Here is a 15,442-nt window from a genome sequence, read left to right on the forward strand (position 1 = left end):
GAACCCTCATTCAGCTTTGAAGCATAGTCTGATGAGGCATTGAAAGGGTAAAATGACAACCCTAAATGTACCTGGAGATGCCGGGGATTGAACCTGGGACTTTCTGCGTACAAGGCAGATGCTCTACTACTGAGCCATGGTCCCTCCCCACACTCCTGCATTTGTCTGGAATCTTAAGATCTAAACTGGGCTTCTTCAGTAGTGGTCTCACCACTGCCAGGGGAATCAAAGAAGTAAACCACACCACCTCTCCTCTCAGAGAGGCCATACACTACCTACAAAGTCCAGACAACCAACCCAGTTCAATCCAGTTCAGCTACATCATTGTGTAGCAGGGGATTTGAAAGACCTCCACCCGAAATCCAGGAGAACCTATGATAGTCAGATCTGACAATGCAGGGCTGAACAAACAAATATGCATTTTCTTCAGGGCCGGCGCGTCCATATAGGCAAACTAGGCCGTCGCCTAGAGCGCCGAAATGGAGGGGGCGCTGGCCAGCCTGCCCCCCCTGCTGCCACCCACACACCCCGCTGCTGCCTGAGGCCGCCTCCCATGTCTGCAGGTGTGTTTTCTGAGGTGCTTTGTGCGCGGAGAGCGCATGTCCAACAAGAAGCCGAACCTGGCGCTCCGGAGGGGTGTGTGTGCAGAGGGGCAGCCAGCCAGTGCCTCCTCCTCATGGCCAGGTTGTCGCTGCCCAGCTGTGCCCCTCCCCAGCCTGGCGGCGGCAGCGGAGTGTTTCCTCGTCAGCTGACGGGCTGGGCGAGTGCGGTGCGCTTTTGGCACCGCAGGCGAGGGAGAGGTTGAGCGCTCCCGGGCACCGCTGCCGCCGCGATGCTGCCTTGGTGGGCAGAAGTGGGCTGGGGTGCCGACGGAGCCGAGCTGCCTGCGGGCACGCTGCTGCCACACCGAGAGCTCGGCTCCGCGAACCGCCGACATCCCGCCACGCCCGGAGCAGGTAACGTCTCGCCTCACGGTGCGCCCCGGCCAGCTTTCTACAGCTCCATGCAGAAATTAACCTATATGTAGCACTGGTCAGCAGTGAAGAGGGAGTTCCAGCTCTCTGCTACCCTTGGCCTTTCCCCCCACCCTTCCCTGAAGCTAAATGTTTATTAAAAGAAAGGGAGAGAGACGCACAGAGAGAAAAGCATCGTATTCTTTGCTCAGATTGGACACGCGGCTCTTGAAAAGCTTTATTTGTAAATGATTTTTGGGAACTCCAGGACTGTTTATAGACTTGTTAAAAGACCCTTGAAGGGCTGTTTAGATATAAATTGCACAGCAGAAAATGTCTGATTTTCATTAAATAGATGCCTCTTCCCCACCTCACCCCTGCCCCAAAGTCCCTACGGTTACAATGGAAATCATTCTGTGAGGTATATCTGTGCTTTGAATGTGCTTTAAAAGCATGGCATGTGTTTGCAGCTGCTAACTTTGTACTACACACAACACCTTCAAAGCACATTCTGCACCCCAAAGAACCCTGGAACTATAGTTTGTTAAGGCTGCTGGGAAATGTAAGTCCATGACTACAGTTCCCAAGTTTCTTGGCCAGCATAGAGGCATTTATTTAGAATGTGCACATTCATTGCAATTATTTAGAATGTCTTCAAAGATTATAGGAATTGCAGTCCAGCAATATCTGGACAGCCTCATGGTCCCCAACTCTGGCTTAGAAATTAACTACTAAGTACATGAAGTATTATCACTTAGGACATATGCCTAATGCTGCAATCCTATATAGCAGGGAAGGGAACCCCAGACCCAGGGTCTGAATGTGGCCCTCCAGGCATATCGGTCTGCCCTGGGAACTCTCCCTTGGCCACACCTCCTGTACTCAGGCCACACCCCTCGCTGACCTTGCTTCAAACCCTGTTTTGGCCTGGCTGGAATACTCCATTGAACTCTGATAATGCCTCTTCGAATCATAGAATTGTAGAGTTGGCAGGAATCTCAACTAGAGCATCCATGACAGATGGCCACCCAATTTGTGCTTAAAACCTTTAAGGAAGTAGAGTCCATCACCTTCTGAGGGAGACCCTTTCACTGTCAAACAGCTCTTACTGTCATAAAGTTCATTCTGATGTTTTGTCGGAATCTCCTTTTTTGTAACTTGAAGCCACTGGTTCAGGATCTACCCTCCAAAGCCGGAGACAACAAGCTTGCGAAGCTCCGGAGGCACGCGGGGAGCGCGAACCTGGGGCCGCCTCTCAGCTGTTTTTTGTTTTATTTTTGTTTTTTGTTTTTGTTTTTTCTACTTTTTATTTTTCCCCTATTCCCTATTTTCTATTTTTGTTTTTTCTATTTTTTATTTTTATTTAATTTTTATTTTTTTATTAATGGGGGGGGGGGCGCCAGAAGGTGATCTTGCCTAGGGCTCAAAAAACCCTAGCACTGGCCCTGATTTTCTTATGTCCCTAAATGTAGAACAGGTCTGTAAATCTAGAATCAATGGAATTATTCTTATTAAACTCTTACAACCAAAGCAGCTTTTTGCAATGAATGTGCACTATAATCTGGCTTTTCACCCCACAAGCAGATGTGATACTTGGATACAAAAAGTCAGTCTTAGATAGGTATGTATAATAGTCCTCTATATATACAACTTCCGCAAGTATTGGCCTGGAGGATTTTGACAGTGATGTGTTCACTCGAGAAAATTGGGGGGGGGGAGCACTGAAGGAATGACCTCTGCAACACACCATTCACTAACATCCTAATTTCCTAATGGAATCTGAACTTCAGTTGATTGACAGTCCTGGGAGAACAAATACCACTGTCCCCATACAATAAAAGGATAGCTTCCGTCTGACACTAGAAATCATGACTTTAGTTTTAATGGCATATACGCAAAAACAATTCTTTTCCTTACTGCACTCTTTCTTTTTTAAAAAAGCTTTTCATCCTCTTGAAGCCTGCAAGGAGATTCTAGTAATTCAATAGATACTGAATACGCTGGTTGCTGTAGCATTTATCTGGTTACTACATCAGCACCTGGGACCTATTATGAAGTAATTTGACAGATTAATTCCTGTTGTGAACAAGTGGGGAATCAAAGAAGGAATTTGAAAACCAAATTGCTAAGGAAGTTTAGCAAATAATAATGAATTTAATGCATTCAAACCAGGAAACTAAGAACTCTAGAGCAGTGGTACTCAACCTTGGGCCTCCAGATGTTTTGAGACTACTGTTCCCATCATCCCTGACCACTGGTCCTGCTAGCTAGGGATCATGGGAGTTGTAGGCCAAAAACATCTGGAGGCCCAAGGTTGAGGACCACTGCTCTAGAGCATGGGTAGGCAAAATGGTGGCCTCCTTCTTGTGGGACTCAAACTCCCATTAGCCCCAGGCAGCATGGCCAATGATCAGTGATGATGGGAGCTAGAGTCTACTATCAAAGGGATGCCACATTGTCCACCAATGGTACAGATTATTCAATAATTTACTCCAAAAACTCGTGTGTGTGTGTGTGTGTGTGTGTGTGTGTGTGTGTGTGTGTGTGTGTGTGTATTTCCATACCAAAAGCAGCACTACCTATCCAGCTCTCACTAATGTTATTTATGAGCTTTGAACAGTCTGTTTTTAATCAAGAATGTGTTCATACTACAGATTTGTCTACGTTATTTGAAAACAACACCACAATTTATGCCTAGTTTATAAGCAGCTAAAGCTGATTGGCAGGCCAGTCCTCAGTTACTGTAAACCAAAGTGTTTGACTCTTCTCCAACTTAGCCCCACAGGCTTCAATGGAGATAGTCAATACAATTCGTTTTAAGCATTTGAACAACTGTAAGCTACCAAATGGCGTTTCCGTGCCCTGCTCTGGTTTCGCCAGAAGCGGCTTTGTCATGCTGGCCACATGACCTGGAAGCTGTACGCCGGCTCCCTCAGCCAATAACGCGAGATGAGCACCGCAACCCCAGAGTCGGTCACGACTGGACCTAATGGTCAGGGGTCCCTTTACCTTTAAGCTACCAATTGCATCACAACATAAAGTCATCACTAAAATCATTGCACCCCAACGGGATGCATAAGGTAAAGAACTATTCATGAGACTGATTGAAGAACAATCCGTTTGTTTGTTTTTTTAAAAAAGATATGGTCTGCTTAACCTACATTTTTATTGCTTAACCTACATTGACCATATAACTAGGGCATATAATTAAAATATCTGAACTGGCATTAACCAAAACAAAAACAAAAAGAAGCATGAAATGTTTTTTCCTAAGACATAACTACCAGCACCATTCTGTGCAGCAACTTGGGATGAAGTGGATTTATTTAATTAATCTAGCACTATTGTAGGTTAATTTTTTACACAGCAAAGCAATATGAAAAATAATTAGGATCTCAACATGCCAATTTGTGATGCCCAGATGCCCAACAACATAATTATTTACAGGGTTGTACCAATAGCAGTTTGTACTAATATCTAAGTTTGTGCACCATATGAAAAAGGGAGCTCCACATCACTGATTATTGTTCTCCAGGTTCTGAAGGTCGTGCCTGCTGGTTCTTTGTCCACAGTCTTTTAGACATGTTGCCCAGCTTCAACCGTCAGATGTGAACAATAAATAAAATAAAATGTAACCAAAATACTCATTTCACTTACAAATCATCATATGACTTGGAAAATAGGAAGCTGTGCCTTCCACATTATTCTGAAAGCATGAGCCATACTTCTCCTATTATATGATTATTTGAGCACACATTAATTATACAATTGCAAACATTTTTTCAGCTGTGAAATGTAATTAATTGTTATGAATTGGTTCTCAAGCTGAACATGTTTGGCAGTTTTTAAACTACTAGAAATCTGTAGATGTATTTCCCTTCCACCACTCCCAATTCCTTCTTCAATGACATTCAAATACTGTATTGGAATGGCAAAGTATAATTCACAGAAGACAGTCAAAATAGATGGAACAAATTTAATGGAGCCCAAAATGTTTTCACACACATTAAAAGAGGAACACAGCCTGTGCGTTTTAAGTTCATTTCCTGCAAACTGAACCTCCTTTCCATTAACATGATTTTTCTGTTTATGAAATACGTATTACAAATGTAGCAAAAATCATTTTAGAGAAGCAATTTTCAAAGAGAAAGTCATATTCTTTATGACACAAATGGAGAATCCTAGAAATATCACTGCCTTGAGCATGCTGCCAAACTGGACTTTCAAATAAGACGCCTGAAATCAGGGGTCCCCAAACTAAGGCCCAGGGGCTGGATGTGGCCCAATCGCCTTCTAAATCAGGCCCGCGGACGGTCCGGGAATCAGCATGTTTTTACATGAGTAGAATGTGTCCTTTTATTTAAAATGCATCTCTGGGTTCTTTGTGGGGCAGAGGAATTTGTTCATTTCCCCCCCTTCAAAATATAGTCTGGCCCCCCACAAGGTCTGAGGGACAGTGGACCGGCCCCCTGCTGGAAAAGTTTGCTGACCCCTGCCTGAGATCCATGTGGTTCTTGCACAACATTCCAACTGTTCGAACACAAAGGGTGAAACAAGATTATATGCAAGAGGTTCATTAAAAGTTTTACTCCTTTCTGCATCGTTTTCAACTATACAGTATCTTTTTTGAACTGGGACATCCAGAACTGTATATAGCACTCCAACTGTGATTGTGCCAAAAAGCTGTATATAAACTTGCATAAGAGACCTTTGGCCTGACATATTTATTTCTTTAGATGGATGGCCTGTTCTATTCTCGAGGCTCTCTGTTTTATGGACCTGAAGTGACGGTTGCTGGAAAACATTCCCACATTATGGCACTTCAACATCAGGGCAGGTTACTATGTTCAGCCAACAACTTACCACATGGACACCCTAATCATTTGGAGTCTTCTGACCAATACCATATATTCCTACTGACCAGCATCACTAGCCTTGAGGCTCTCCATGGAACTTGGAGAAACTAAATAGATCCTGGGAGATGATGCATACCCAGTGCTATTTCTGGTAGAAAAAAATGATGCCGGAACTCACCACGAACACTTCCCTGGTTCTCTTAGAATGGCAATGACGCCCACCTGAGAGGTGCCGGAATTGAGTTCCTGTGAGTTCCTGCTGGAAAAAAGCCCTCTGTATACTACTTCCAAGTAGTCAGAGTGCTTCGCAAGCATTAAGCTACAATAATGGGTTTTGTTTTTAAACTATTTGATAATTCTGCTCTTTGCTTGTAATTTTTATTGCTCTGCAATTACTGAATAGTTCAACTGGGATTTATTAACAGGTAGGTAGCCGTGTTGGTCTGACATAGTCGAAACAAAATAAAAAAATTCCTTCCAGCAGCACCTTAGAGACTAATTAAGTTTGTCATTGGTATGAGCTTTCAAGTGCATGCACACTTCTTCAGATGGTATCTGAAGAAGTGTGCATACACACAAAAGCTCATACCAATGACAAACTTAGTTGGTCTCTAAGGTGCTGCTGGAAGGAATTTTTTTTATTTTGTTGGGATTTATTAAGTACTGCACTTTGAAGTTTCAGCCATTTCCTTGGGACAATGTGTTCCTGGGCTGTAGAAGATGGAGGGGAGGTGGCCAAGGATGCTGGGCTTTGTTTTTTAGGAGGCTGTAGGTATTTTTAATATATATATACCAACCCATCATATAATGGGTTATGTGATTTTTAGGTGTGGGTTTACTGAACTCATTGGCTGCTAAATTGCTGCTGATAGGACTTGGTGGTTACTAAAGGTAATCGCTTAAGGCTTGGTTCTGAAATTGTGTAGAATGGGCCTCCTGATAAGATGGTATCTTCAGGATGCAGTTATCGGCTGGGTATATAGGGAACAAGGTGATCTTCGAGTTATCAGACTTCCTGAATCAGATGAATCTTCTACTTTCCAAGTGCAGCATTTGGCACTACGAGGTCCCTGTAGTTCGGTTATTAAACTCAACTTCATGGTGAAGAAATTCAAAGCTCTAGCCTGTACGTATCTACCCACTGAACACAATGGGGCTGGTACCCAGGTAACTGGCCATCAGGCACAATGGGATTTTCTTCTGAGTAGCCATATACAGGACTGCACTGTGATGCCTCTTCTTCAGAAGAGGCTTTACATTCACCACGCCAGCATTCTGCCTTCAAACTCCCCCCACCCCCACTGCTTTTGCCCACAATACTGTGAAAGAAAAATAATAATTTCCCAACTCCATTACAGAAAAGTACATAGAAACTGCCCTGGTCATTAGTTTTAAAACAGCCTCCTGAGCTTTAAGAGAAGCACAATAATGCTGGATGGTGCACAGTACTCTAACATGTTCCCCTAGATAACAAGCCAATTGCTAAATTACAGCACAGCAGGTCAGGGGGCACCACGAACTCTATGGATATGATGACCTTCCATATTATCTTCAAGCCACTGGAGAGGCTTGTTCTTTTATTAAAGGAAGCATGTGGTGATTTTCCCCTTTGAAAGGAGAGAATAAAGCAGCCTTGTCATTTGATCTAAGTTTTATCTGCTGACATAATAGCTTGTCCTCAGAAGCACCATCAGGAGGTTAACAAGTAATTTTAAAGTACAGCAACCAGTAGCAAGTCTGTAGTTAGTTCAGAGTATACACGTAATAGTAAAGAGGAGGCATTAATTTCAAGAGCTGTGGGCTGACTGGGGTTTTAATTGAGGCAGGCTACACTGTGAAATGTGCAGTCGTCCTGAATCAAGCTCATGCTCAGACAACTTCACAAAAATTAACTATACTGAACAAGCCACATGACCCACCCATTTATCCTAGGCGACAATGCCTTGTGTGGGACATGGGTAGTGCTGTGGTGTAAACCACTGAGCCTAGGGCTTGCTGATCGGAACATTGGCAGTTCGAATCCCCGCGGCAGGGTGAGATCCCATTGTTCGGTCCCAGCTCCTGCCAACCTAGCAGTTTGAAAGCACGTCAAAGTGCAAGTAGATAAATAGGTACCACTCTGGCGGGAAGGTGAATAGCGTTTCTGTGTGTTGCTCTGGTTTCGCCAAAGCGGCTTAGTCATGCTGGCCACATGACCCGGGAGCTGTCTGCGGACAAAACACTGGCTCCCTCGGTCAGTAAAGCAAGAATTGCGCCGCAACCCCAGAGTTGTTATTGACTGGACTTAACTGTCAGGGGTCCTTTACCTTTTTACAATGCCCTGTACCTCTCCCTCATTTTCCTGAGAGACATTCCTTCTCTTGAAGTAACAGACATACTTTCTGATTTATTATTTCTCAGATTTTATTATGTTTTGATTTTTTTTATTTAAAAAATCCTCTGTTTCATGTATTGATATTTGATTTTTTAAAATGTCTACTACCCCAAAATCTACATTTTGGATGAAGGAAATAATAGAAGACAGTAAAGTCCTTTTAAATCATAAACATTTATTCAGGTTGCAAAACTCTTTGGGTACTTTTGTAATCATGTGGTAACTGAAAACGTTAACAGAAAGCAAACTAAAGCCTAGATTTTGTACCCCAAAGGCACTGTCTAATTATATACTCTATATATTTATTTACCTCCATTTTAACCAGCCCTTTGGTTGATCTGATTTACATGCTATGCCCTTTTAAAATGTGTTTTTTGTGGGGGTGGTGGCAGCTATTGGGTTGTTATTTTTATTTTTATTAGATATTTTGTGTGTTTATATCTTGATTTTATTCTGTGAACCACCCTGAGACCCCCCCGGGTATAGGATTGTATATAAATTCTAATAATAATAATAATAATAATAATAATAATATAATAATAATAATAATAATATCAGTAACTATAATGGTTTCTTCCAAAGCATCTTAGGAAGAGTAGTTTGATAAGAGTGCCAAGAATGCCCTGGCATCAGGAGGTAGACTGTTGGGTCATCAGCCCTGGAAAGCCCACTGCCTATTCTGCTGCTGATCACAGACACTCTGGCCCAGCAGCACTCTCTCACTGCCAGCTGTAACTTGTGCCCGCCATTTTAACTCTCCCCACAATGCATTTGGGGTACTGCACTGTATCACCATCATACTGCACTTCCATCATACTGCACTTCCATCATCTCCAACCACTGGGCATACTGGAGCTAGAATCTAACATCTGAAAGGCCACAGTTGACCAAACTCTGCTCGAGATCAACACTGCTTCAGAACCTGGGGGACATTGCTAAGATATTAAGATAGATAGCATCAGTAGCAATGAGGACGCCAGACCCAGTTCCAAGGGTTCTTCTAGCCAAGCAAATTCCTATTAAACTACTTGACATTGCTGGTGTGAATATGCCTTACTTGTGGTAGTAGGAACTCTCTTCCAGTCTTATAGAATATGTTTATTCACATAGCACCGAGAAAAAGAGAGGGACATAGCCCACCTGGAATATGCAGCAGAGGCAATGGCTGAGCCAACACCAGGTATGTTGCAAAGAAAGCAGCCACTTCTCCTGCACACTGCAAACTCATATAAATGTTTAGCTATAGGCATCGTTTCCAAAGGATCCATGAACACAGCTATAGATATTTAAAAGGATGTCCAAGAGTCAAGTGAGGAACAGTTCTAGACATCCCTTCTGCAGCCTATGGGCACACAAGAATATGGGCACATCAAGAATATCTACTTGAGGGTGTAAACTAAACTTGTACGTCTAGTTTACACCCTACATTGCAGGCTATAAACTAGACATGCTATTAGGATTCTTTCCCAGCATTTTAAACAATAGGTTGTGTTTAAATTTCTTTCGCTTTTGAGTGAGTGTTCCCCAGCTCCATGATGACTATCTTTGAACTACAAAAACATTCCTTTCTTGTTTCCAAAACTCGTTTCTCTTGCTCTTCCACTCACTCCATCCACATCAAAGCATATATTGCCCGAGCTTAATCCTGCTGGAGAAACACCCAGATAAAGGTGAGCACCTTCTTCCTTTGTGCTGACAGCAACAGAAACCAAGATTAGAGAGGTTAAGGAATAAAGTAAGTTAAAGTGAATAACAAGAATTTGCTAGGGCAAAGTTGGACTCAAAAGCGAGGGGGAAAAGGTGAATCAATCCAAAGTAAAGAGATGAATCCTATATCACCAGTCACCCATGACACGCACCTCACTTCAGGAGCCCATGAGACAGAACAGGTTGTCTGATTTAGGACCCCTACAGATGTCATTTTTATTGTGCGTTCATGATTATTTTTTGTTCATGGTGCTATTGGGATGGTTATACATAATCCCACTTTACTGTAAAACTACCAGCAAAAGTTTCCAAACAGACATACAGCTTTGTTTCCAGTCACTGCATACCCTGAAACTTCCTGCTAAAAGGTGGGATATAAATTTAATACATACATGCATATGTTAACTGTTTTGAATTACAGTATTGTAACCTGACGTGGCATCTGCTGGTGAAGGGCGGACAATAAAAATCTCTCTCCCTCTCCCTCTCCCTCTCCCTCTCCCTCTCCCTCTCCCCCTCCCCGCCCCCACCCAGGCCAACCAGCCTGGAATTAGACCTCTTGCTCACATCTCTCCTTGCTTCCAGATGATGACTATGTTTCTGACATTTGCTCAAATCAGATCAAATCAAACTTAATGATACTGGTGATGGTGAAGATTTAAAACACTGGGCTGGGAGGGCACTGATGCAAGACTACCATGGTAACTGAGATGAAAGGAACTGTCCGTTTTGCTTTCCATCTTATGTGGAAGAGATCTCTCACTCTTTAATCTAGAGTACCCGGGAGAGAAACAACAGGGGGCATTTACTTGCTACGTCAGATGACATATTTATCTGAAGGTAAATCATCCTGGGTTGAAGATGTTGCTACTTTACAAAATAAACAACTAATAAACATTTTGAGCACAAGGCAGCAAGCTGAAATAGGTATCAAGGTGTGTGCATGGAATAGTGCAGCAGAAGCCATTTCTGCCCCCTTAAGACTTTTATTGGCAAGGAGTAGCAGAAAGCAGGGTTTGTCTCATAAAATGATCAGTCCCTGGTAAGCCCAGCTAAACTTCAGGGGCATGGGGTACCACCCAAAGTGCCCCATCAGAAGATCTCCATGACGCAGCTGGATTTCATAGTTCATAAGTGTGTTGTTATAGCTGCAAGTCATGACAAACTTGTAGCAATAATGTTAGTAAAATAATAGAGAGCATACAGCCATCATATAAACTGACACCCATGATGTAAGAGAGAGAAGATACCAGAGACAACAACAATCTTAAATCTAGCTTGATTTCAGCCTCTGAATCACCAAAACAACTTGAAACAATTTTATCTAACTTTTTTTTGTAGCCAGTGCATAGAAAGCCACTCTTTGTATTACAAAACTATTATTATCACTCAAAGAAACCAAACCATTTCTGCAGGGTGTACCTGCTTGAACAAAGATTTCAGAAAGTGATCTCTTGGGTCTCTATATAAGGAGCAGGCTAACAGATAAGGAGTGGTGTCTTCCACCTGAAGTTGACCACAAAGAAAAGGTCCGTCTGCATATGGGACCTTATTGTGGCAGCCATCGAAGACTGTGGTGGGCATCACTTGGAAACACAGCTCAATAAAGGCATTTCTTAAGCAAAGTGGTGAGAGTTTGGTCAGATAACTAGTTCTAAAATACTGTGTTCTCAAGAGTGGATACCAAGGGGGAAACTGGGTGTTTCTAATTAGTTGCAGGTCTCATCTGGATTCTATCCAGAAGAGCCAATCCCTTTGTTTACACTTATTCAAGGTTAATGCAGAGTTTAGTTCTGGAAGAGAATAACAGTCTGAAACATCTTGATGAGTTGCTTTATAGAGTTGGTTATCACCCAATTCCATATAGCACACTGCAGGAAAACGCTCAGTTTGCACAGTAGCAATTCTTTTAATATACTTTAACTGCAATGTATATATTGCAGTTTCCAAAACCTTAACAGAGTTTGAATCAGAGCCCCAGATTTCAACGCCAAAGGACATTTGAGTAAGGACCTTGCTACGTATAGGGCAGGTACAATCAGTTGCCTTCCATTATTGTAATAGAGCTTCATTCAAAAGCAAGGATAGAGAACCTATGACTCTGCAGATGCTGCTGGACTCCAACTCCCATCAGGCACACAAGAATGGACAGTGGGCAGGGATGATGGGAGTTGGAGTCAGATTATACACACAAGGTACAGAGAGGATAGTTTATCAGACAAATGGCCAGACAATAGTCATGAAATGCAATGATCTGCAGTAAGTCGTAACACATCTATTGAGAGTCCATATATATACAAGAGAAGAATGGAACAATTCATTTAAAACAGGAGTCACTGATGAAGATGCACAATCTCATGTTTTATGTAATAGACACTATCTTTGTTCTTTAACGGCCAATGTCTACAAGCACTAAATGAGTGAATACTATGCTCCCAGCTATGTCAATAGAACACCAGCGGTTTAATTATGTAAATGGAATAGAATCAATAATGCTTTTTCAGGTGTTTAGGTGTAGTCACTGAACACATGAAGAGCTTCAGAGAATGCACCCTGCCAGCTAGACCCTGGCAACACACAAACTAATAATAATAATAATAATTATTATTATTATTATTATTATTTATACCCCACCCATCTGGCTGGATTTCCCCAGCCACTCTGGGCGACTTCCAACAAAATATTAAAATACAATGGTCTGCTAAACATTAAAAGCTTCCCTAAACAGGGCTGCCTTCAGATGTCTTCTAAAAGTCTGGTAGATGTTTTTCTCATTGACATCTGGTGGGAGGGCGGGTGCCACTACCGAGAAGGTCCTCTGCCCAGTTCCCTGTAACTTGGATTCTTGCAGCGAGGGAACTGGCAGAAGGCCCTCAGCGCTGGACCTCAGTGTCCGGGCAGAACCCACCCCAAACAATTCACAGGTGGCATCAATCTGAAGGGGCCTATCTACAGTAGGTACAAATGTGTGCATTACTAGGCTACTTTCATGGTATGCAAACTCATGTAAGACCACTTCAGACTGGTGCTGATTTTTCACTGACTGGCAGGGAATGGTCAGCACAAACATCAGCATCTAGGTGGTGATTTTAGCTGAAAGCACCCTTAGAAGCTCCTTCACGAACATGGTACCAAGTACCTGAACAGGGTTAAATCTGTTGTTGAATCAGATTTACAACTTCATATCTGCTAGTAGTTCAGCAATTTCACCCTGAAGCCTTCCTCTGAAGTCTTTTTGTTGAAGCACGAGGGCTTTGAGGTCAACAGCAGTGTTCCAAGAGACTGAAATGCTCTGTCACTGGTTTCTGAAGATTGCCATTTTTTAAGGTCAGATTTGTATCCATTTGTTATCAAGCATAAGGACCACAGAAAGGCAATGTTGGTCAATAACATAGCTGTCAAGTTCTCCCCCTTTTTAAGGGAAATTCCCTTATGCTGAATAGGCTTCCTTGTGAGAAAAGGGCAAACTTGACAGCTATGGTCAATAATGGCATGCATCATATAAAATTCCTATGAATTCCTATGAATATTGCCCTTGTTACTGTTGTTGTTGTTGTTGTTGTTGTTGTTGTTGTTGTTGTTGTTGTTGTTGTTATTGTTCCAGTACGTATCTGGCTAAGGCTGTCTGAGGCAGAATAATTAAATGCAACAGGATTTCATATTATCTTCCTTGAAAACTACAGCTCTAACATATATCAACATACCAGCTTATTATATTTCTTTTACTTGTAAGATTTCACAGAGGAAATGCAACTGACATTGTTTTGCTGTGAGCTCAGTCATTATCTTGTTCCATATGCAACTGATTAAGTGCTGGATAAGTGCCACCAATTTCAATTAGAGCTAGGCACAAGTTTTCTGCTGTTTCCCCCTCTTCCCTCTCCGAACAATGGAAAGTAGCAGTGGTGGAGGAAAGGTAGAAGTAGCTAAACAAATGAGTTGCGGAGAGCCTAACAGATTGATAATTACCTTAGAACCTCGGCCCTCCAGATGTTTTGAGATTACAATTCCCATCATCCTTGACCACTGGTCCTGCTAGCTAGGGATCATGAGAGTTGTAGGCCAAAAACATCTGGAGGGCCGAGGTTGAGGAAGCCTGCCTTAGATAATTTAGATAAGTTGCTAAATAACTCTGCTACTCTATCACGAGGTGTTTAACTTTAGATCACATGGGGAGTATTCAATTGCAAATCTTCATTTTGTGGGAGTTAGTCTTTGTTCTCTCTCTCAAGCACTGGAGAAGAAAGGACATGTGCTTAATCTCTCTGTAGCAGAACACAGCATCAGGCTAATGCAATCTGCGTGAGAGACAACAAGTTCCAGCATGTGTTTTTTCTAGAAAATAGCACTGGGTGTGACCTATAATTAATTTGAGGCTGGTGACAACATTGGGACCTGGATATACAGGACATGACAATGCCTCTGTTTGAACAAAGCTATGCCGGGATGTAGTGTCTTTCCAGAGGCACTGCAGAGAGGTTGTGGGAAGATGAGGGCCCTTTGCATCTGCAGTCAGATTATTCACATTGGCAGACCTCTGTGCTCAGCCAGCTGACACCATAACCCTGGTCATAAATATGTAAGAATGAAATAACTGCCCTGCTGGAGCCAATTGAAAGTCTACCTATCCTATCTCCCACAACAGATACCTAGTATGATTCTTCCTGTATTTTTCCTGAGCAACTGCGATTCAAACAAGGGTGCCACTCTGTAGATAGAATATTTGAACTTTTGTAGTTACCTATTAAGTGCTTTTAGTTTAATGTTGACCACATGAGCTAGATGGGGTGCAAATCTTTTTCAATAGTAGCACACACTCCTTGGTGCATCTTGTACAGCGCAAAACACTTCATTCTCCTGAAATGACAGATAGCGGCTTGTAGGGTTGACCTATCGAAGCAGAAAATGCATCTTTCCTATAGACTTTATTTTTAAAAAACCCAAACACCTACACTTATCCTGTGGAGTGTTGCTGCTTTCCTGGTGCCACAGCTGATGGAAGAAAGAAGAGAGGAACAATTTCTTCCTCTGACAGAAAGCTTTCAACATCGGTAATCATAAAATGCTGTTGTCCAAAATTGTTACAACTTGGCTTTGCTGGCACTGCCTTATCCTAGCTCTGAAAACATGTATCAGCCTGGCAAGGGGGTGGGGAATGAGAAGCAAGCAATGGAAGATGATGGAGATCCTAATCTTTGTCTCTTCTCTCCCGCCCAACTGCTGTCACTCAGCCTAACTGCACCAATGTGATGAGACAGCTGTAAGCTGATGGTTTTTAGATACCGGGTGGAGGGGGTGCGGAAGAGATGGCTCCTCAATTAATTCAGAGCTTTGGATCCCTTTAGACACCATCCAGCATCTGACAGATCTTGCTCTCAGTCATCGCTGAAGATGCTGCCACGGTAATCCTCCAAGACAAAGCACTCTTTGATTTATTCTGCAGAGATTTCTCAGCTGCTTGTTGTATCAAGCAAGTGTCAGCGCCATGGCTGCTTTAATGGGAGACGCTCAGGGTGCAAAACAAAACCTGGATTTGTATTGCTGTGTATATC

The 15,442-nt window shown here is 42.6% G+C and overlaps 1 protein-coding gene across 12 annotated transcripts in view; it reads left to right on the plus strand.

The window, feature by feature from the left end:
• The first annotated feature begins 561 nt into the window (after nucleotides 1–561).
• LOC148684259 (uncharacterized) overlaps nucleotides 562–15,442 on the plus strand; it is a 38,112-nt gene continuing 23,231 nt past the window's right edge. For 2 of the 12 annotated variants that reach the window (XR_015946475.1, XR_015946479.1), the window contains exon 1: nucleotides 605–956. Coding sequence is in view for 1 of the 12 variants with exons in the window: in XM_088654515.1 (XP_088510641.1) it covers nucleotides 833–956 (124 nt within the window). In the remaining 11 variants the exon portion in view is untranslated. Of the gene's footprint in view, nucleotides 957–9,293; nucleotides 9,364–15,442 lie in introns of all 12 variants that reach the window. The other 10 variants (XR_015946483.1, XR_015946473.1, XR_015946478.1 and 7 more) reach the window with 10 other exon arrangements.

This window comes from Zootoca vivipara, chromosome 11 (assembly GCF_965207765.1).
Source record: "Zootoca vivipara chromosome 11, rZooViv2.hap1.1, whole genome shotgun sequence".
Lineage (NCBI taxonomy): Eukaryota > Metazoa > Chordata > Lepidosauria > Squamata > Lacertidae > Zootoca > Zootoca vivipara.